Genomic DNA, 24,141 nt, shown 5'->3' on the forward strand with positions numbered 1-24,141 from the left:
GTACTACTCCTCTTATGATGTATAATGCTGCTAGAACTCAGAAGTAGATGAGTGTACAGACCACGCGCATTTGACATCTTCCCCATTCCAAGATGGCGCCCGTTTCCATTGCCGTAGTCCTTCGTTTGTTGCTATGTCGGGATACCGGAAGTCACCCCGAGCGACGGGCTGAGCTCTTATACACCGGCTCCTCTGCTGATGTTTGCCGGTCTGAGCTCTTCTACAGCTTTGGATCCCGCACACCGTGGTCGGGCTGCGGGTTTGGATGCAGCGGCTCCTCTGCTGATGTTCGGGGACTCTGCGACGGTTGAAAGGTGAGACCGAGATAGCTTCCGGGTCATCACGCACGAGAGAGACATGAGGATGAACGTTTAATACCAGAGCGGCTCCCTGCGGGTCCCTCGGGCTCTCGAGGTGAGATCCAGGCCGTCCACAGGCCCGAGGGCCCTTCCTTCACACAGAGCAGGCGCAGGTCACTCTCAGCGTTTGCATGAAGAGTGAGGCCTCGAGAGGCTTCAGCCGTGTGTGGCAGAGCTCGGGTAAACTCGGCTCTGAAAGGAGGTTTCTTTGAAATATCCATCAATCTGGAACTTTACAGAGATGGACTTTCAGACGTTTAAACATACCCCTTCTTTATTTACAGAAAGTTATACTGGGACGGTAGAGGTGTTTATTTCTCACCTTCATGCTGGATACAATTGGGGCTCTAAGGTTTGGGACTTATGACCCCTAAGACTAGAGCACGCGTCATGAGAGCCATCACTCGGACCCAACCACAGACTGGGTTTTCACACTTGAAAGTACCAAGGATTTTGTGCACCAGGGCTATGAGGAGGTCAGTTTTATCTGGATTCGCTCCCTCCATCGTATACTGTTATATCTTCGAATGCTTTCTTTACGTGTATCTTCTCAACAAGGTTAGGTTACTATTGTTTGTATACCCAACATAGACAACCCCCTTAGTTTATATGCGCTGTGGCCGTATATAATTTACAAAAAATAATACCAATGCCTGAGAAGGATGTAACTTCTATTTAGACCATGGTTCTGTACCTTTATTTTTTACACAGCCTTGAGAAAGTCGCGGGATCACACCCTGTAGCGACGAAACACGCGTTGGTTGTGGCCGAGAACACCAGAATAAAACTCAAACAAAAGAAAGAAAGAATTGTGTATATTCTGTGACTCATTTACTGTACTTTTTTTTAACTTAGAGGGAAACCACATCTTACTTAAATACGTGTGCTGGGGAGTTGATTTTCTCAGGGGTGCAGAGGAGGTGAGGCCTGTCCATGGGGTGCAGAGGAGGTGAGGCTTGTCCAGGGGTGGGGAGGAGGTGAGGCAAGTCCAGGGTCAGAGGAGGAGGTGAGGCAAGTCCAGGGTCAGAGGAGGAGAGGCCTGTCCAGGGGTGCAGAGGAGGAGAGGCCGGTCCAGGGATGCAAGGAGGAAAGGCCTGTCCAGGGGTGCAGAGGAGGTGAGGCCTGTCCAGGGGGGCAGAGGAGGTGAGGCCTGTCCATGGGGTGCAGAGGAGGTGAGGCTTGTCCAGGGGGGCAGAGGAGGCGAGGCCTGTCCAGGGGTGCAGAGGAGGTGAGGCCTGTCCAGGGGGGCAGAGGAGGTGAGGCCTGTCCATGGGGTGCAGAGGAGGTGAGGCTTGTCTTGTCCAGGGGGGTTAAGAGCAGGTGAGGCCTGTCCAGTGGGAGAAGAGGAGGTGAAGCGGGTCATGAGGGGTGCAGAGGAGATGCCTGTTCAGGAGGAGCAGAGGAGGCGATGCCTATCCAGGGGGTGCAGAGGAGGTGAGGCATGTCTTGTCCATGGGGGTACAGAGCAGGTGATGCCTGTCCTGGGGTACAGAGGAGGTGAGGCATGTCTTGTCTAGGGGGGTTAAGAGCAGGTGAGGCCTGTCCAGGGGTGCAGAGGAGGTGGTGCCTGTCCTGGGGGTGCAGAGGGGTTAGGTATATGTGGGAGTGGTGCAGAGGAGGTGAAGCCTCTCCAGGGGGATGCAGAGTGGTTGAGGCCTGTCCAGGGGGATGCAGAAGAGGCAAGGCCTGTCCAGGGGTACAGAGGAGGGGAGGCCTGTCCTGAGGGGTGCAGAGGAGGTGAGGCCTCTCCACGGGTGCAGAAGAGGTGAGGCAAGGACTGTCCAGGGGTACAGAGGAGGGGAGGCCTGCCCTGAGGAGTGCAGAGGAGGTGAGGCCTCTCCACGGGTGCAGAAGAGGTGAGGCAAGGCCTGTCCAGGGGTACAGAGGAGGGGAGGCCTGTCCTGAGGGGTGCAGAGGAGGTGAGGCAGGCCTGTCCAGGTGGTGCAGAGGAGTCGAGGCCTGTCCAGGGGGAGCAGAGGAAGTGAACCTGTCTAGGGGTGCAGAAGAGGTAAGGCTTGTCCAGGGGTGCAGAAAAGGTAAGGCTTGTCCAGGTGGTGCAGAGTAGGTGAGGTCTGTCCAGGGGGTGCAGAGGAGGTGAGGCCAGTCCAGGGGGAGAAGAGGAGTGGAGGTATGTCCATGAGGTGGAGCCTCTCCAGTGGGGCAGAAGAGGTAAGGCCTGTCCAGAGGGTGCAGAGGAGATGAGGCCTGTCCAGGGGTGCAGAGGTGAGGCCTGTCCAGGGGAAGCAGAGGATGTGAGACCTGTCCAAGGGGTGCAGAGGAGGTGAGTGCTGTCCATGGGGAGGAGAGCAGGTGAGGCCTGTCCAGGGGTGCAGAGGAGGTGAGGCCAGTCCACAGTGGTGAAGAGGAGGTGAGGCCTGTCCTGGGGGAGAAGAGGAGGGGAGGCATGTCCAGGTGGCAGAGGAGGTGGGGCCTCTCTCACCAGGGGGGCAGAGGAGGTGAGGCCTGTCCATGGGGTGCAGAGGAGGTGAGGCCTGTCCATGGGGTGCAGAGGAGGTGAGGCCTGTCCATGGGGTGCGGAGGAAGTGAGGCCTGTCCAGGGTGCAGAGGAGGGGAGGCCTGTCCAGGGGTCAGAGGAGGTGAGGCATGTCCAGGGGTTGCAGAAGAGGTGAGGCTTGTCCGGGGGTGTACAGAGGATTTGAGGCTTGTCCAAAGGGTGCAAAGGAGGTGAAGCATGTCCTTTTCAGGGGCGGGGTGGTTGCGAAGGAGGCGAGGCTTGTCCTAGGGGTGCAGAGGAGGTGAGTCCTGTCCATGGGGAGGAGAGCAGGTGAGACCTGTCCAGGGGGAGAGGAGGAGGTGAGGCGGGTCATGAGGGGTGCAGAGGAGATGCCTGTTCAGGAGGAGCAGAGAAGGCGAGGCCTATCCAGGGGGTGCAGAGGAGGTGAGGCATGTCTTGTCCATGGGGGTACAGAGCAGGTGAGGCCTGTCCGGGGTTCAGAGGAGGTGAGGCATGTCCTGTCCAGGGTGTTAAGAGCAGGTGAGGCGAGACGAGTTTTTGAAAAGTATCCAGAGTTCCCATTGAGCCCCAGATGGCTCATGACAAAGGCGTGTTAAATCAATGAGAACTAGTCTGTCAAGACGTGATATGAGACTCAAAACTGTAAAAAGAAAAGGCTTCTTTCTTTTTATGAAGCCCCCACCCACCAACCTAGTTGGTGGCATGCTTCATCATCAGGCCCACCTGGTGACCCCAAGTGTGTCCCTGCTGTGCTACAAGGCCTGTATTACAGCGGAGCAGGTATATTTACTGAGTGTGCAGTGATAGTGATGTGAAAGTGAAGTTTAACAACTTGCCAGTGTTCCCATTGTCCAAATGGTTGGGCCTCTGGCAGTAGTAGAAGCAAGGCAATGGATGTAGGTGGAGTAGTAAGCGAACCCAGCCGGGGGAAAGGGGAATGGGACAGAGAAGAGACTGCCTGACCTTCTGGCTCTTCCACTCTACTTCTTCCTTTCTGCCGTACTCCGTTTTATGCCTTTCTTATTCCCTCTCTATCTTTAAGCATGAGTGGATATCGCTGAAACAGAAAAGCACACCATTACTAATTTCCTTCTCCACTTTTTTACTCTCTCTCTATTTCCTTACCCAAAGGGCCTATGGCTTTGGCTCCTCTTCTATTCTACAATATAAGTATTCTATTCTTTGGTAACCTGCATTATAAACAACTTTTTAGCACCCTTTAACTCTTGTGAGTTCATTTATTCTTTTTCACTCATTTGTTCGTTCACTCTCTGCCTTACTTTCTTATCTTCTAAATTCTTATTACTTCTCCCTTAGGAACCCTCTGGACCTTCCGCCGTCAACCAAGCGACGAAGAAAATCAGGAACTGAAGTATTCAATGGGTAAGTATTAATTCTTCTCTTTATATATTTTTTTCCTGTTTACTTTAAATTGGTATTTCTCTCTAGCCTACGCCTGGCACAAAACGTCACTTTTTCTATCTAACTAGACTACAGAAAGAACGTGACTAATCTCTGAAAATCCGTTTGTGAAGTGCGTGGTTCTAAAATCAACCTGCGCTCTTCACAGCTTGTCTAGACCTCGCACCCGTGTCCAGGAGCGCAGGACTAGACCGACAACTTCTACCGCGGTCCTCCCTGTTGGTAGTACAGGGGAGAATACCCAGTTCCGCAGTATAATCACTCGCGACCATTTGCGAGCGGTTAATCTTTGCAATGCCCATTTAATGGCAGATACTGCGGGACAAAGAAGAGCTTTGATTTCTTTTTCCTGCACCTTCGCAAGGTTAAGCCTCCGGGCTGAGGTTTGTGAGGATTTTGCAAGTGAAAAATATTGGTTAATCGGGGAGCATGAGCATCTGATTGTTCCACCCATGACCTATCCTCTGGGCCAAAACCCTTCCAGTCTACAAGATAGAAGATTTTCCCTCGAATGGACTTTGAAACTAAGATTCTTTTAACTTAAAATTCTTCTCGTCCTTTCACTAAAATAGGTTCTCTGTTTCTCAATTCTTTCAAATGCAGTGAAACCTTTTTAAGAAGAGAAACATGAAACACTGGGTGTATTTTTAGCTGTGGTGGTAGTTTTAGTTTGAAAGTCACTGGATTTACTACTTGCTCCACAGGAAATGGACCTATAAATCGGGGTTGAAACTTTCTATTTCCTTTAAGCTTTAGGTTTCTTGTGCTTAACCATCCCCTGTACTCCAATCTGGTTCAGGTCTTCTTTTTCATCTGCACTTGTAGCGTTCCTTAGCTTTCATTAAGTTCTTGGTGGCAGACTCGTGTACCTTGCTAAGATGCTGTACAAAGTTTTGTGCTGCAGGCACCGACACTTCTTGAGAGGAAACCTCAGAATTCGGATGCCTTCCATAATTCAAGTAGAAAGGGGGAAAACCAGTAGAGGCATTCTTAGCATTATTATGTGCAAACTCTGCAGTCCAAAGAAGATCAAGCCACTCTCCCTCTTGATCCAAAAGAAACAGTCTGAGATACTTTTCTAACTCTTGATTGGCCCTTTCAGTTTGACCATCTGTTTGTGGATGAAAACTCGTTGGGTAACGTGTCTCAATTCTCAAATCCCAAGAAATCCACAGGTTTCCCCCCCCAAAGCGCATTTTTCAAGTTTTATGTAAAGCTTGCTTTCCTTCAGGCAATGCAAAACTCTTTTGACCTTTTGCTGATCTTCTTCTGATGAGGAATAAATGAAAATGTTGTCGATGTAAACAATTGTGCATTGATCAATGAACTCCTTCAGGACATCATTAATGAAGTTCTGGAAGGCTGCAGGAGTGTTGCTCAAACTGTGGGGCATCACTTGGTACTCATATAATCCATGCTTTGTTCTGAATGCTGTTTTCCATTCCTCTCCACTTCTCACTCAAATTAAATGGCACTCCCCATGTAAATCTAACTTCATGAAGATTTTGGCATCTTTTAGTTGATCTAGAAGAACTGAAATCAGGGGAAGAGGATAACGATTCTTTATTGTAATCTTGTTCAAGGCACGATCATCTATACACATTCTCAGATCACCGTCACGCTGCGGAATGAAAAATAACGGTGAAGAAACGGGGACTGTGATGGTCGTATGAACCCGTTTTCTAAGTATTTCTGAATGTAATCTTTAGGTTGACGGTTTTCAGCTTCAGTAAGCGCATACAAGCGCAAGGAAGGTTAGATCCAGGTTCCAAATCAAATTTTGCAGTCATACCAATGATGTGGGGGCAACTTCTTTGATTCCAATTCACTGAAAACTTCAGCAAACTATTGCTATTCTACCGGAAGACCTGACACACCATCATCTTTTGCTTGCATAATAAAGCTGAAAGACTTCTATCTTGCTCTTTCTGCTTTTCTCCGAAGCAATTCTCCAACCAATAACTTGGTTGTATTCAGTTAACCAAGGCAAACCCAGGATGATTCCAAACTGCGGAGCATCGATCAAGTTAAATTGAATCTCTTCCTTCTGACCTTCAAAAGAGACAAGTTCCACAACTTCTGTGTGACTGGTTATTGGGCCAGAAGCTACATTTGTACCCTCAACAGCCCTAACTGCCTCACTTCTCTCTTTAGGTAATGCCTCAGACCAATTTTCGAGGCATATTTGCGGTCACAAAAGTTCCCTGTAGCACCGGAGTCCAGCATCACGGCCACTCCTGAAAGAACTCGGTCTTGAAAGCTTAGGGTCCTCGTCAGAATACGGTGTGGAGTGGAAGATTGTAGAATATTGGCTACTTGATGAGAAATTGGAGTTGTATCCTTGTTAGCAACCACCAGCCCAACTCCATCTACTAGTGGTGCAGAGAGTTTTCCTTCTTGAAGGTTTTTGGCTTCTTGGGACATTTCTTTACAAAATGTTCACTGATACCACAATAAAGCCATAGATTATTCTGTCAACGCTTTGCTTTCTCTTCTTTGGAAAGGGGTCCTCTAATAGTTCCAATTTGCATAGGTTTGACTCCATGTTCTTTATCACCAGATTTAACAACCTCTGCGCTGACCCGGTCAAAGCGTGGTACACTGGGCCGAAATTTCCATTGTCTTTCACCCCTTCATTCCGTTTGTCGATAGTCTATCTCCAAAACGAGATCAATCAAAGCTGAAACTTCTGCAGGGCAATTTGGGATCTGTGACACAGCATCCTTTAAGTCATCTTTCAAACCCCGATAGAACAAGCCTGCCCTTTTGGCCTCCGGCCATTCAGTTTCTACTACAAGTTTGTTAAATTGGGCCAGGTAAGTGACAAGCGCTCGATTCCCTTGCCTCAACTCCAGTAATTCATTGTCCGACGATCAAAAATTCACAAAAACTCTTTCTTGAATTCCTCGAAGTTATATAAAATTGGGGTTCCTTGGGTGACCAGGGGCATTGACCACGAAGCTGCGTCTCCATTGAGATACGACAAGATGGAAGCTCTACAAGATTGTGCATCTGGGAAGACAGTGGGCCGACACATGAAGTACAAAGAGCAATGAGTTAAGAAATGCGGGCCTTCATTTAAAATTTGATTACCTTATTTTTCTCCCTGAATCCTATCCACTCTTGTTGAATCTCCTTAAGAATATTTCCTAATTTTTTTTAAATGAACCCTTTAGCGTTTCTGCTCAGGTGAGTATTGACGTGGGCACTTCACTCTGTTAAGGGTCGTGGTTACTCACAGTGCCACACTCCCAGGAGCAGAACTATGAGATTTTCCAAATTCGGAGCAGAACTATGAGATTTTCCAATTTCCACCACTGGTTTTCCCACAGCCACCAACTGAAGAGTTTACTAGTGGCCGTGTGAACCCAGCCGGGGAAAAGGGGAATGGAACAGAGAAGAGACTGCCTGACCATCTGGCTCTTCCACTCTACTTCTTCCTTTCCGCCGTACTCCTTTTTTTGCCTTTCTACTCCCTCTCTCTCTTCAAGCATGAGTGGAAATCGATGTAACAGAAAAGCACACCATTACTAATTTCCTTCTATTCCTTCTCCACTTTCTTACTCTCTCACTCTCTCTATATATATATATACATATTTCCTTACCCAGAGAGCCTATGGCTTTCGCTCCTAATCTATTCTTCAATATAAGTATTTTATTCTTTGGTAACCTGCATTATAAACAACATTTTCGCACCCTTTAACTCTGTGAGTTAATTTATTCTTTTTCACTCATTCGTTCATTCACTCACTGCCTTACTTTCTTATCTTCTGAATTCTTCTTACTTCTCCCTTAGAAACCTTCTGGAGCCTCCGTCATCAACCAAGCAACGAAGAAATCAGGAACTGAAGTATTCAATGGGTAAGCGTTAATTCTTCTCTTTAAATTTCTTTTTTCCTATTTACTTTAAGTTGGTATTTCTCTCTAGTTCTAAATTACCGAGCTAACTAACCGACGCACCGAAGCGCTCGAACATGCGCCTAAGCCTGGCACAAAATTGCACTATTTCTATTTAACTAGACTACAGAAAGAACATGACTAATCTCTGAAATCCATTGGTGCCTCGGTTCTAGAATCAACCAGTGCACTTCACAGCTGGTCTAGACCTCGCACCCGTGTACAGGAACTCTGGACTAGACCGGCAACTTCCACCGCGGTCCTCCCTGTTGGTAGTATAGGGGAGAATGCCCGGTTCCGCGCTATAATCACCCGCGACCTTTTGCGAGCGGGTGGTCTTTGCAATGCCGGTTCAGTGGCAGATACTGTGAGACAAAGAAGATCTTTAATTACTTTTTTATGCACCCTGACACCTGTCCAGGGGGTGCAGAAGAGGTGAGGTCTGTACTGTGCTAAGGAGGAGAGTCCTGGCCTGGGGGTGCAGTGGAGGTGCGGCCTATCCAATGTAGAAGTAAACCTCAGCAAGGCCTACCAGTGCAAGTGGTACTCCCTTCTCTGCACAAAAAGTCCTCAGACCATAGGAAGAAGTTGGCACAGAAACTGGAAAATAGAAGAGTATAGTTTATTAACCTCCGGAGGTGGTACAGCAGTCCACACAACACCCTTCGGTATTGTATGGAGTAGCACACCGAACTAAAGCACATGGCCCCTTTTATACACAAAGAGGGGGCTCAAAGAAGGCGGTACAAAACACAAGAATGAGTTTTATGTACATATAAGGACATTTAGAAGCACAATCGATGAGTGGGCGGAGTTAACGGTTCTCGAGACCTTCGAAAACACATTCCTATCTGGAACTAATTACTAACAGCTGTAGACTACTGGGCATGCGCTAAAACAGGAGATACTAAATATAGCCTGTTGCTGGGCAGATTTCAAGCGCAGTTAACAAGGAAGTAGGACAAAACACACAGTGAGCACATGGCAGGATATGACAGACAAAATGGCTGCCGCAAATACAAAATGGAGTCGACTCAATTGCTCCGGTAGTTGCCAAATACAGCATGTGGTGGTGGTGGAGATCGTGAGGGAGAGGCCGCGGGACTACAATCCTAGGATACGTACCTGTATAGTGGCCCTGTCGAGAAGTAACATTTGGTGTTTATTTCCAGCATCTTTAGGTAAGGTGGTAAAGCCAGGATTAGATGTTATGTCTCCCCTCGGCCCCTCCTAGGTTGATTGGTCTGTGTGTAAAGGCGCTTTTGTGTACTGCGTACATGTGAGGTGCAAAGCCCAATTCAGGTGTCTCCCTTGTATCTAAGTAGCCTCTAAAGTTGTGTGCTGTTCTATAACGTTAGTGATACTCTGCATTCTCTCCTCTCACTGCATGCCCCATTGCTGCTTTTTAGAGTCACTCCTTGTATTGAAATTCTTTGTAAAGCAGATGACCCTTGTAGGAAAAATTATAATATCTCTGACACCCATGGTACGTAATATCCCATACCTGGCCAAAAAAAAAAACCGTACTCTGCATGAATAACTATATGGTAATACTTCCTTCAAATATTGCTCATTTTGCCCATGCTTCAGTCCATATGAAGCTAGTCTTTGCCCTCCCACCCTCTTGTCCACACAGTACACTAGATCCCACCAGGTATTACATGCTCACCTGCATCAGATTTCCCTCGTGCCTGGCCCGTGTTCCTGGCCTGTGTTATTGTATTTTCTACGTCAGATTCTGATCGTGTCTGGTCCATGTTATTGCATTGTTTGCCTCAGATTCTCATAGTGGTTGGCCCGTGTTATTGCATTATTTGCCTCAGATTCTACTAGTGCCTGGCCTGTGTTATTGCATTGTTTGCATCAATCCTAGCCTCTTCGATGCTCATGACGAGCTGAGCTCGTCATGAGCCACGGCGCTCCGGTGCTCATGACGAGCTGAGCTCGTCATGAGCCATGGAACGCTCAGGTGCGGGGAGAATTCCCCTCCTGTGCTGAGTGTTCCACGGGAGGCAATGCACCTGTGATGAGCTGAGCTCGTCATGAGCACAGGAGCGCCGTGCCTCATGACGAGCTCAGCTCGTCATGAGCATGCAGGCGCTGTGCGCGCCCCCTCCCCCCCAGCACAGCGGGGGAATAACCCCCGCAGCGAAGGGCTAGTGCCTGGCCTGTGTTATTGTATTGTTTGTGCCAGATTCTCCTATTGCCTGGCATGTGTTATTGCATTGTTTCCATCAGATTCTCCTAGTGTCTGGCCTGTGTTATTGCATTGTTTGTGTGAAATTCTTCTAGTGCCTGGCCTGTATTATTGCATTGTTTGCATCAGATTCTCCTAGTGCCTAGCCTGCGTTATTGCATTGTTTGGATCAGATTCTCCTTGTGCCTGGCCTGTGTTATTGCATTGTTTGAGTCAGATTCTCCTTGTGCCTGGCCTGTGTTTTTGCATTGTTTGCCTCAGATTCTCATAGTGCCTGGCATGTGTTATTACATTGTTTACATCAGATTTCCCTTGTGCCTGGCCTGTGTTATTGCATTGTTTACATCAGATTCTCCTAGTGTCTGGCCCGTGTTATTGCATTGTTTGCGCCAGCCTGTGTTATTGCACTGTTTAAATCAGATTTTCCTTGTGCCTGGCCTGTGTTATTGCATTGTTTACATCAGATTTTCCTTGTGCCTGGACTGTGTTATTGCAGTGTTTGTGTCAGATTCACCTAGTGCCTGGCCAGTGTTATTGCATTGTTTGAATCAGATTCACATAGTGCCTGACCTGTGTTATTGCATTGTTTGCATCAGATTTTACTTGTGCATGGCCTGTGTTATTGCATTGTTTGCATCAGATACACCTTGTGCCTGACCTGTGTTATTGCATTGTTTGCATCAGATTCTCCTAGTGCCTGGCCTGTGTTATTGCATTGTTTGCGTTATATGCTCCTCGTGCATGGCCTGTGTTATTAGCATTGTTTGAGTCAGATTCTCCCAACGCCTGGCCTGTGTTATTGCATTGTTTAAATCAGATTCTCCTCGTGCCTGGTTTGCGTTAAGGCATTGTTTGCGTCAGATTCTCCCAACGCCTGGCCTGTGTTATTGTATTGTCTACATCAGATTCACCTAGTGCCTGTCCAGTGTTATTGCATTGTTTGCATCAGATTCTCCTCAAGCCTGGCCTGTGTTATTGCATTGTTTACATCAGCTTTTCCCAACACCTGTCCTGTTATTGCATTGTTCGCCTCAGATTCACCTAGTGCCTGGCCAGTGTTATTGCATTGTTTCCATCCGATTCACCTAGTGCCTGGCCTGTGTTATTGCATTGTTTGCATCAGATTCTCCTCGAGCCTGGCCTGTGTTATTGCATTGTTTACATCAGATTCTAATAAAGGACCGGAGGCTTCAGATTATGCTTCTCAATCTTTACTGCAAAATCACAGCAGCCAATGAAAATGCATATTTTCTTTTGTAACAGTATAAACAAACTACATTGCCCATGATGCACATATAGTAGCCACGCCTCCATTGTCCATAAGATCCCTTTGCATGTAGCCATCTTCCTCTTTCTTTGCTGCTCACAGCAAGAGATAAGTGCACCTTTCATGTTCCCATACTCTGCATGAGTTTAGCTAGTGATTGATGCCTATTGTGTTATGTGACCGGATTTATATATATTGAAGGTGTTTCTAGATTAATGTGTTCCTAGACTGTCATTATTGGTACCTTAGCGATTGTTTCGCCAGGATTCGAGGGACTCAGGGCGCTGCTCCGTTTCCGAGCGCAAAATCCTTCCCCTTCATGTGCTTGCTAGCGGAGCAGTTTTCTCTCTGACCTGCGAGCTTGCGACCCGTCATAGTCGCGTTTGGGTGTACGGTCATCGACCGGCAGAGCGGCAACCGTCTACACGCATAGGATCCTCCATTACCGGCATTGCGCTTCAAGCGCCGGCGCTGGGCCCCTTCATAGCCCTCCCTTGCCGTAGGCGCCTGGTTGCTCTCGGCCGACGAGCGCGTTCAAACGCTGACTAGATTGGGCTGGTTTTGGGCTGTTTTGGTTGCGTTTGGGCTGCGCTCCTCGGCGCGAATCCCCGTCATACTTAAACGCATTTTCAGAGCGTTTTCACATCGGATTGCAGCTCTGTATAATTCTCCTTGCCTAAAGGTTGTAAAATTCTGGCCTGAGAGTGAGCACACGCTCTGGAGATTATTTGGCCCATGTCACTGACCTATTTGGACTACAGCTTTGCTAAGGGGGCTTTATAATTGTTTTATAAACTTTTAGTGTGCTAGTGGGCTGCCCCCCCATTACTCCTCCTGGTGACTGTGATACCAATTGGGCTTTATCACTGTTCTATTGGCCACACTCCAAATTGACTATGGAAGAGTGGGCGCAATATCCTGCAGAATATGGTGAGGAGGAGGTGTATGATGACCAACAGCAGGAGGCTGTTTTGGAGGACAACATTGTAGAAGTGTTAGATGCTTCGGTCCAGTCTTCAGTAAACAAAGCAATGGATACCACGGTCCCTCAGACCGTCCAGCAAGCCCTTGCAGCCGCCTCACGGCCTATTAGGAAGCAATTGGGCCCTTAGCACGTGGTCATCTATTCGGCGAACGTTTTGTAAAAGACGTCTCAAAGTATGTGGGCACGTTCGCTTCCCTCGATAAGGCGCAATCTGGAATAAAGAGGGTATTCCAGCAACGTGTTTTTAATCGGGCCGGACGAGGCGGGGGCCGCTCGTCAGGCCGAGGATTTCAACAAGGGTCCCAACGCGGCGACTTTGGTCGCGGAAGAGGAGATTGGGACTCCACTCGTGGAGGTACCTTTTATCCGGCACGCAGAGGCTTCAACAGAGGGCGTTTTGCAGTCCGGCGGCAACAGGGCCAGCTTCAAAGGACCGCAATCCACAGGTGAGTGTGGTAGACCACTTTCCACTTCCTTTGGGGGGTCGCACTCGTCACTGTCTGCGACAGTGGCAAGCCCTGACCCGGGACGCTTGGGTGTTGCAAACCGTTCAAGGTTTTCAGTTGGAGTTTTACTCTCCTCCTTTGCAACCAGTTCTTCCAGCAGAACTTCATTTTTCCCTACGACATCGCAATTTCATAGCCGAAGAGGTTGCAGACTTGCTACAGAAGCACGCGATTGCACCGTGCAACAAAGGGCCTCACGGCTTCTGCCGCAACATCTTTATTGTGCAGAAGAAAGGAGGTGGCAACAGACTCGTTCTGAATCTCAGAGAATTCAATCAATTTCTTACGTACAATCATTTCAAGATGGAGGGGATCCATCTTCTGGCGGATTTGCTACAGGAGGAAGATTGGTTGGTAAGACTGGATCTCAAAGACGCCTACCTCTCCATCCCAATCTTCCCTCCCCACCGCCGCTTTGTCCAGTTCCGGTGGAACGGGCGGTGGTACGAATTTTTGGCCCTTCCTTTCGCACTCTCCTCAGCTCCTTGGTGCTTCACCATGAAACCTGTGATTGCCCATCTGAGGGAGAGGGGGATACGACTCATTGTATACCTAGACGATATCCTAATTATGGCACAAGATCAAGCCACACTCAGGCAGCACCTAAGTCAGAGTTTAGGGTTTGTGATCAACCCGAAGAAGTCGGTGATTGCCCTGACTCAGGTGACAGAGTTCCTCGGGTTCACAATCGATTCACAGGCGGCTCAGCTGTGCCTTCCCAAGGCGAAGTTGAGAAATCTCAAGACGGAAATACAGAAGTTACTGGACAGTCAGACAGTCACACTCAGGGCCATTGCCAGAGTGGTAGGGATTTTAGCATCATCAATTCAAGTAATATTCCCGGGCCCTCTTCATTACAGGGCTCTTCAGCGCCTGAAGATCAGACATCTTCAGAGAGGACTGTCTTATGCGGACTCCATCCCATTATCAAAAAGTGGGCTAAAGAACGGTGATGGATTAAACCCAGATCGTTTGACTGGGTGTGAGTGTTTGATTGGTTCTGATGCTCCGTCCATTACCACCCCCTTTTGTACCACTTCTAGAAGTTGGCATGTTTGTGTAATTTGTGTCTGGCTTGTAAATGGCTGGAGCTGGCTGGTGAGCCTGGCTCCATGAGTCATATTGGGTCTGCCCCGGTGGTGAGTGTTGAGATTAGCATGAGTGATGGGAGGGAGGAGTACACCTGGGACCTGAATAGGGCTGGGCTTACGCCACACAATACTGGCGCTGGCCCCTGTGGTGCGTCTAATGTCCCTAGCCTGGCCAGTGAAAGGAAAGGTTGGCTGAGGAAAACAAAGTGCTCCAAAACCAGCTGCGACTGGTTTTTTCCCCCACCCTGCACCCTGAGACAAAGGGATTTACTGTATAAAAAGAGGCTGTGACCTCTTACAAGGGGTTCTCTTGCTGGATCCTTTCTTGAGGGGGGCTGCTACTGCTGGGCACCAGGAGGACCGCCACTGGGGATTGCCTCCCTGCCTAGGAGGACCCTGTGTGCTGGTTCTGGGCCCAGCCTTGCCCCCCCCCACCTCCTAAAGGACTTTTTGGCTGTGACTTGCCCTGGACTTCTGGGCATCAAGCGCTTGGGAGCGCTTTATTTTACCACTAGCGCTTGGGAGCGGTGTGGCTCACTGGTTAGAGGCGGCAGACCCAGAAGCAGAGAACAACCTGGGACCAGGGTTCAATTCCCGACGCGGCAGGGTCGTGGACCAGGGTCAGCTGACTCGATAATTCTCGCCTCGGTGCCTACTCTAACCAGGGATCACACTCGGCAACTCTGGGCATTAGCTTGCCTCATCTCTACAACGGCCCCCCACATTCACTGGGGATGCCTGGTTTCACCTTGGAGATGCCCAGTTAGGGACCATCTCACAGGGATAGCCAGGACGGGTTCCCCAGCGGTCTACAGCGCCAGGACACCTCAGGGCAGCAGTGCGCTTTACAAGACCACATACATTACATTACATTACAGCGCTGTAATTATCCCCCTAGTGCCTTGGGAGCGCTCTCTGTTCGTAACCGGTGCCCACCCTGCATTTTCCTCGCTTAATTGCCAAGCTAAGCCCCTGGCAGGTGCCCCCCCCAGCGAGTGCCCACCTCGCTTTATTATTTATTTTGAGGGAGCCTACCCCTCGTTTTGACCCCCGAGATCACTGCCGCCGGCCCGGGGATCCTATGTGAGGTGCTGTCCCGCCTCCACACCCCAGGGCCGCGCTGCTATCGGCCGCAGCCACGACCCGGAAGTACTTAGTGCCGAAACCAGAAGTCGACGGGAGCCCACCCCATGCTCCGGTGCAAGGTGGTAAGGAGAGGCGTCCTGAGGGCCCTGGAGGACGGGAGATCACCCCGCCTCCACCCGACGCGAGAAGAAGCCAGAAGCTGGTGTTTGGAGGCTCCCATGAATGAGGGAGAACCCCGTGGTGACCAGCGTAGGAGTCTCGTCAGCAGGGAGACACAGCACGACGTCGGAGCCTCCCCGCAGCAGAACCCAGTGAGTGTTGATGGGCGGGCGAGAGCTACGGGCATGTCCACAGAGCCTGAGAGGCTCCACTAGCTCCTCAGTAACTGAGAGCGGCCCCGGTTGGCAGAGGGCCGCTCCCCCAAAGTTGCCGCACCTTTGTTCGAGCCCACGAGAGGCTCCTGAGCATTTTGCCATCTTGAGTCCCCCAGGGAGGGACTCCCAACGACGGTGCACATTTCTTTCAGAGCCCCGAGAGGCTCAGGGGGCATTTCTCTATTTCGAGTCACCAGAAGGTGGACTCCAACGAAGGCCCAGTATTGTTGAGAGCCCGGAGAGGCTCCAGGGGCATTTAATTGATCAGAGCCCACGAGGCTCAAAGGGGGCACAGTGTATTCCGAGCCCACGAGGCTCCTAAGGGCCCAGTTGTTTGGTCGCAGAGCCCACGAGGCTCCCACGTGCTCTTGGGCCCCATTGCTTGTTCAGCACCGAGGAGAGCCAGGAAGGCATGCTGGTGCCACGCTCAAGTTCTATAGCTGCCCAGCACTTAGTGGGCAGCTGCTCCGTTTAGGAATTCTTGCGCATTTCTTCTTTTGGCTGCCTGCGCAGCCTGCCCTGACATTTGGGACACAGGGCATCCTAGCCCCAGAGAGGCCAGTTGGCCGGGGACAGCCACGGGTTGTGGCCTATGTAATTTCTGCTAAAGTGTTTTTCATGCACCTCTGAATGGATTTTAATGCGTCATGTGTAATGCTTTTATTCCTATACCCCTAAATGTATGGTGATACGTAGGTGATTGTTCTTCCTAGTACAGGTGTTGCTAGTGAGGTCCTGGTTCCCTGCGTGATTCTCCTAAGGTGGTTATTGTTTCCGTAGGTGGTACTTACCTGTTACCAGTGATTACTGGTTGTGTGCTCTATGTTCTATTTTGTGCTACAGTGATTTTATATTCTATGCCTAAGTGCTAATTCTAACAAGTATTCTAGTTCTAAAAGTGCCTATTCCTGACAGTGGTCCATGTGGCCCTGTCCTGTACATATATCCCCTGTAAATTCTGCCCATGCCTGTTGGCACATTGTAAAGTGTGTGTTTTTATCTTATGTGTTTGCTACAATACAAAGGCTATTTTTATACATTACCTTGTGTGGAGTTTCCTTTGTGGTGGGCCTTGGGTGTTGTTGCTGGGTGCGCACGCAAACGCTTAACTTCCATAGTCTCCGAGTTTAGCCTTACTGCCGTGTCACGTTACCATGGGGGTGAGCAAGGGTTTTCTTGGCGTGTAACTCCCTTGCCCTGACTTAGAGTGGTGATCTCTGACTGACTTTTGCGCAAGCCTTTGGCCAGCCAGAGATCCCATTTCTAACAATTATAATAAGGCAGACAGGATATCTGTCACGTTTTGATAATGCCTTGGTGTAGTTTGCAGAGTTTACCCCGCGGAACTCCATGAAGTGTCAGGGAAACTCCGCCGCACTCTGCAGACTTCCGCTAGTGTTAGAGTGTAAGTTGCACTTCTCATACTGATTTTTTGTGCCAGGAGTTTAACCCCCACTGTAAAATCAGCACGAACAGCACTACGTGTCGTGCCAGAGGGCATTGCTGCTTTCTGCCGCTCTAATTGATATTCTAATCGAATGGCAGCTTCATCAACAAGAATGGCAGATTTTAACACTCGAGTGGTCGCGACCTGCCGGGACCTCCCTCAATGAGAAATCTCACAAGGAGGAGGTCTAGCGTGTTATATTTTCTCACAAGCGCTCGTCACCTTACCTTTGGCGAACCGCTTGAGAAAAGAACTCCGTTCGGCATCGAGTTTTTTGGACCCTTCGCGAGCTCCGCCGGCCGAGCGGAATTCTTCACCCACCCCTAGTTTTGAGGCAATAATCTGTTGGACAAACTCTAAACTAGGCCCTTTGTCTGCAATAAGTGTTGTAGAAGAAGTGAGATCCATGGCCTAGTGAGTATGAGGCAGTTATCTGACTTCTGATGAACCCCACAGAGTGAGTGTGCAGCCATAGGGCAGTAGGGGTGGCCGAAGGACAGGAAATTAGGTAAACTTGAATATGAGAAATATGGAAAGGTAGAAATGCCGCATCACCTGTGGATAACTGACAACTCCTCCCGCTCTGCCAAATGCCCATCCAGTGACAAAGTATCATCCTGAGCCCCAAACGGACAATGTCATGCCAGATGCCATGTAATGTTGCAAAAGGGGGGAAAAGAGTAATATGCACACATCTGCTGCGGGGATATGTCAGGTGTAAATTATTGGTTGTGATGGATTATCTATAAGTACTAAATGACTGATCTAGTTGAATATTAAATATATGAATCAACGTTTGTTTACCTTATCAGCGCTTATAATGTAAAGGATGGGGCTTACAGTGAACCCCTCGTTATGTTTTACACAACAGCCCCGGAAGGAGCTGCAGCTTACAGAACTTTATCTACTTTAGGAAGAACTAAAGACCTGCTTTTTAAAGTTGTCTTTCAGGGCCAGAACCAGGCTCTGTAAGCTGCACTAGTTTCAGGGAGATTGACAGATGTTATGCTGATAGGAAACCCCCCCTCAACTGACAATAATGTTCCAATCTTCCAAGTTAGAAGAAACCAGAAATGCTTGAACCAAGGAGCTGTTGAAAGTGTCAAAGGTGACTTATGAACAGCGAGTAAAGACAGGAGTTGGTATGTGAGATGATCTTAAGTGAATCGGAAAGAATGAGAAAAAGTGTGTAAATTGAGTTATTTTTGTTGTATACTTTGTAAAGAGTTACTGGAAATTTTACAGCCCAGCCTGATCCATCTCTTTCTCTAAACTCTATTGTTGTTTAAATGAAATCTTGACCATGTGCTTCTATCTTCAGCTATACCACTAAGTACTTGGGAGCTAAGAGCACCCTTACTTTGCTCAGTTACTCTGTGAACACTGGTAAATCACCTCCTTTTCAGACATTAATAAGATGTGACCTGATCAACAGAACTTTTAGTTAAATATCTGTGTATGATGAAATATTCCTTGCTAAGTTTCAAAGGCGGTAAAGAAGAAGGGGGAGATTTACTAAGATTTTGCACTGTTTGCATCACAAAAGAGGCACAAAATGGAGCAAAATCTTTTTTCCTAATTTACTTTCCAGCGCTAAACTTGTTTAACACTGGAAATAACGTTAAAATAAATTTGACACTGCGCATAGCATTGTTTCGCATTACTTTGTGCCATGGGGCCTGCCAAGGATGGTGCATGGGCGTTCCCGTGCAACCAGAAAACTAGGTGCAAGGAAGGAGAAATGCTTTCCTTCCTCCTTCCTTTTCTGACTTTGCATATGTGCTGCACTGTGCAACACGTATGCAAAATGGTAAAAGCTTTCCCTCGTGTCGAGTCATAGTAATTTGTACAGAAAGGGTGTCCTTCCTGTACAAAACCCATGCTGGACTCACAGACACACACACACCCTAGTGCTCTGGTGCTGAGGTGTGTGCATGGTGCAGGCCCTCTGTAATCAGTGCCGGCGCAAGGGAAAGGAAAGGAGAGAGCCATATCTTCGAAAATATGGTGCTCTCCTGTTCCCTTCCTGTCGCGCTACGCAGCGTAGCCTCGCGGGGGAGGGCTGCGCTGCATTGTGTGGAGATTTGGTAAATCTCCCCTGAAATGTCTGTTACAATCAGTTAAACATTGTGAATTCTCATTCCATTATGTTTCAATTTAGTAATTTAAAATATCTTTCGATCCAACAGAAAACAAGCCTTGCATGTGTGAAATGACCATCAATAATGAAGCGAAGGCTGTAAATCTTCAATAATAGCGGAAATAATGAGCTCCAGTATTCAGGAAAACATCAGCGCAGTCGGCGACAGAGGAACCTGCACACAAACTGACAGATCCCGGATGAAGCTTCAAGGGCAGTTCAGTGATTGTAAGAGTCTGAGCTGTGCACCTGCACGCTACAAGACGAAGAAATGACCTTAGTAAAATTAAGGCAACAACAATAACAAACCCCCTCCTGTATAAACAAGTGTCCAACATCAGCTTTGATCATGGGATCGGTATGATGTGATTACCGCAGTGCTCTGTTTTCTAAGATGATTACAAGCCATCATTCCGGGCGCTAGGTGAATTGTAAACTCTTTCTGGCCAAACCACAATAACCAGAGAAGAGCACAACAGAGTGGAGCCAGACAACTGACGGGTAAAGGAAAGAGGAGTTCTTATATCTACAATACAACAGACTGTCCCGATTTGCACTGGCCAGAAGGAAGATACATCTTTACCCGCAAGCGTGCATTGCCATAATCCAATCTAAAGGCACAATCCCCTACAAAGACACCTTCTAGATATTAGGAGTGTGGCAAATATTTGGTGGCTATCGCATTTTATTGTTAAAACAGAAATCAAACGTGCAAATTACTGCACACATATAAAGTTTGTGAGAAAAACACAAGTGCTTTATCAGCCATGTCGGCCCATCAGGAAATGCAGTCATGGGATGTAGACAAATATATACACGACCCACAGACACTAACCAAGAAAGAGGAATCATACACATGCAGCACGAGCTTTAGTTTGTCATCACTACGCAAGCTTCATCAGCACACGTACACAGGACAAAAACCATTCAAGTGCAGTGAATGTGTCAAGAGATTTAGTCAGTTATCAATCCTACAGAAACATCAGCGTACACACACGGGGGAAAAGCCATATCATTGCAGTGAATGTGCAAAGTGCTTTAGTTACTTTTCAAACCTCCAACAACATCAGCGAATACACACGGGACAAAAACCTTTCAAGTGCAGTGAATGTGTAAAGAGCTTTGGTCAGTTATCAACCCTACAGATACATCAGCGTACACACACGGGGGAAAAACCATATCATTGCAGTGAATGTGCCAAGTGCTTTAGTCAATTATCAAAACTCCAAAAACATCAGCGAATACACACAGGGGAAAAACCATTCAAGTGCAGTGAATGTGCAAAGTGCTTTAGTCACTTATCAAAACTCCAAAAACATCAGCGAATACACACAGGGGAAAAGCCATTCAAGTGCAGTGAATGTGCAAAGTGCTTTAGTCAATTATCAACCCTTCAAAAACATCAGCGAATACACACAGGGGAAAAACCATTCAAGTGCAGTGAATGTGACAATAGTTTTTGCAGCTCTTCAGCATTAAGGTATCATCTGCGAACACACACAGTAGAAAAACCATACAAGTGTAGTGAGTGTGCAAAGAGCTTTAGTCGCTTATCAAACCTCCAACAACATCAGCGAATACACACAGGGGAAAAACCATTCAAGTGCAGTGAATGTGCAAAGTGCTTTAGTAACCTATCAAACCTCCAAAAACATCAGCGAATACACACAGGGGAAAAACCATTCAAGTGCAGTGAATGTGCAAAGTGCTTTAGTCAATTATCAAACCTTCAAAGCCATCAGCGAATACACACAGGGGAAAAACCATTCAAGTGCAATGAATGTGGGAAGAGCTTTAGTCATATATCAGACCGAAAACGTCATCTGCGAACACACACGGGGGAAAAACCTTATTATTGTAGTGAATGTGACAGTAGTTTTTGCGACTCTTCAACATTAAGGTACCATCAGGTAACACACACTGGGAAAAAACCATTCAAGTGCAGTGAATGTGCAAAGTGCTTTAGTCACTTATCAAACCTCCAACAACATCAGCGAATACACACAGGGGAAAAACCATTCAAGTGCAGTCAATGTGCAAAGTGCTTTAGTAACCTATCAAACCTCCAAAAACATCAGCAAATACACACAGGGGGAAAACCATTCAAGTGCAGTGAATGTGCAAAGTGCTTTAGTCAATTATCAAACCTTCAAAACCATCAGCGAACACACACAGGGGAAAAACCTATTCAAGTGCAGTGAATGTGACAATAGTTTTTGCAGCTCTTCAGCATTAAGGTATCATCTGCGAACACACATAGTAGAAAACTCATTCAAGTGCAATGAATGTGGGAAGAGATTTAGTCAGTTATCAGACTTAAAAAGTCAGCAGCGAACACACACGGGGAAAACCCTATCATTGTAGTGAATTTGACAGTAGTTTTTGCAGCTCTTCAGCATTAAGGTATCACCAGCGAACACACACAGTAGAAAAACCATTCAAGTGCAATGAATATGGGAAGAGCATTAGTCAATTATCAGACCTACAAAGACATCAGCGAACACACACAAGGGCAAAACTATATGATTGCTGTGAATGTTTGAAGAGCCTTAGTCAGTTATCAACCCTACGAAAACATCAACAAACACACACAGGGGGAAAGCCACTCAAGTGCAATGACTGTGGGAAGAGCTTCAGTAAGTCATCACACCTACAACATCTTCAGTGAACACACACGAGTGTAATTACATTGTTGGCATTTAAAGTGTCACTATTGTTTTAATATTTTGGTTCTAGGCTCGTATATACCAGCTTAATATGGCCGCCACTCACGTCCTTGTATTTCGTCTCCTTGCATATTTACTATTAGGTTTACTTGGACCGTTCCAATATGGCCGCGATCGACGTTTTCCTTCTTTTCATTTTTTTGCATGTTTGGGTCATATGCACCACTTCAATATGGCCGCGATTTATGTTTGTCCCTCTTTTTTACATTTGTTACATTGACCCCTTATTATTAAGTCTTCAAATCCCTTATATTGGTTTTCCGCATAAACTCTACTGTCTAGATTGAACTCATATTCTGAGAGTCGTCAGGTTCGTCATGTGTATTTAACAATCTAAGTAGACCCTATATCGGAGTGTAATTACATTGTTGGCATTTAAAGTGTCACTATTGTTTTAATATTTTGTTTCTAGGCTCGTATACACCGGCTTAATATGGCCGCTACTCACGTCCTTGTATTTCGTCTCCTTGCATATTTACTATTAGGTTTACTTGGACCGTTCCAATATGGCCGCGATCTACGTTTTCCTTCTTTTTCGTTTTTTGCACGTTTGGGTCATATGCACCACTTCAATATGGCCGCGATTTATGTTTGTCCCTCTTTTTTACATTTCTGTCTTTAATATTGATATACAATCATAAAGACACTTTTACAGGGATCACTCTTGTCTTTATAATAGAGACGCTGAACGCGAAGGATTATTTTCTGGATTCTTCCTTTATCCTTTTCTTCTACCCATACTTCCCAATTCCAGATGATATATACACCCTTCAAATATGGCCGCCATCGAACACTAACACTACATGGCCATTTACGGTGCTAATACCTTACAGGTGGACCGACTTAAACAATTAGCCGGGTTATAAATACGGATCATGCCACAGATAGTTACCTTTAGGTGCTATACGGACTGAGGGTGTACGACGGCTGGGCTCTGCAAGACGGCATGTAACTCTCCTCGTGGTAAGTCAATCTAAATTTCTTTTGCTCCTTTCCCTTCCTTTTTCATAGTCGGTATCGTTTCTGAACCGACTCTCTCCAAATATGTATAGTTATATTTCTTTATGTTCTATTACTGAATACGAGCATTTCTTGAGGATCATATATACTAACCTCATGCTTCTTCATGCTTGTTTCAAGAAGCATTTTGACATGAATGTTTACATGTGGAAGACCATATATAGGGAGTCTCTTTTTTATCTTTTAATAATCTTTGACGTTTTGACGTAAATTTTGGTCATTAGATGTATAGTATCCTATTGGTGAGTTACTATGTAGGGGGCAACTTGGACACGACTTCTGGTTTACGCATCTCCACTTCACGTCGACACTTTATTTAAAGTGGAGGTGAGGTGGGTTCAGTGCATATTCGCTATGAGCCCTTTGCATGTTTCCATGTCTTCCATCTTATAGTTTATCTTTGCAATTTTTGTCATGATTCAAACTATGCATAACGTAATTTCTTTTTATAAAAATATTTTCAATAAATATTACTCTCTACCTATTTATATTCTTTCATGTCTAGAAATTTGTTCGAGGAATAAGAGGACTCATTGGAATTATAAGCCTTCTTCTGTCTTTGAGGTCCTCTCTCACATAAATGTAGGTAAATATTCCTGTTCTCTCTTACCCAGACTTCTGCCTTCTTTCCAATGAATATAATCGATGTTGATGATTGTTTTTTGTTTTTTTCAGATTAAGGTGCACAACTCATGGATGGTGCACCTATAGAATTACATTTTGAGTATACATTTTTATTTATTGCATTAATAATTATAGTTAAGCCTTATCTATTGGGCAATACATATGGTTCAGTCCAAAAGAACATGCAGATGTAAAATAGAACTGGGTCTATACCTGGAGAGCAGGAATTATGCAAATAGATTCAATTTAATGTAGCCTGATATAGATCATAGAAAGGAACACATCAGATCTGAAGTGTTTACATAGGTGTTTCTTTTTTCCTTATAATTAAACCACAAGCCCAGTTGTATATATATTTTTTTTTCTTAGAGGATACAGACATTATTCAGACCTCCAATGGTTATTGCATTTTCAACGTGAGTGTCCTTCTATTCTCCTTACTGACCATAAAATGGGATGACCTCCTAGTAGATTAGAAGCTGTTAGATATGTATCATTTCGCTTTCTTATATTTTCTTTTTTCA

The 24,141-nt window shown here is 46.8% G+C and overlaps 1 protein-coding gene across 1 annotated transcript; it reads left to right on the forward strand.

Moving 5' to 3' along the window:
• The first annotated feature begins 269 nt into the window (after positions 1-269).
• Positions 270-22,149, forward strand: LOC144807975 (uncharacterized). Its single transcript, XM_078673559.1, has 4 exons — positions 270-314; positions 4,153-4,218; positions 8,054-8,118; positions 19,297-22,149. The coding sequence occupies exon 4, from the start codon at positions 20,015-20,017 to the stop codon at positions 21,446-21,448; it is 1,434 nt and encodes a 477-aa protein (XP_078529685.1). The 5' UTR covers positions 270-314; positions 4,153-4,218; positions 8,054-8,118; positions 19,297-20,014; the 3' UTR covers positions 21,449-22,149.
• Positions 22,150-24,141: the final 1,992 nt, after the last annotated feature.

This window comes from Lissotriton helveticus, chromosome 1_2, assembly GCF_964261635.1.
Source record: "Lissotriton helveticus chromosome 1_2, aLisHel1.1, whole genome shotgun sequence".
NCBI classification, from domain to species: domain Eukaryota; kingdom Metazoa; phylum Chordata; class Amphibia; order Caudata; family Salamandridae; genus Lissotriton; species Lissotriton helveticus.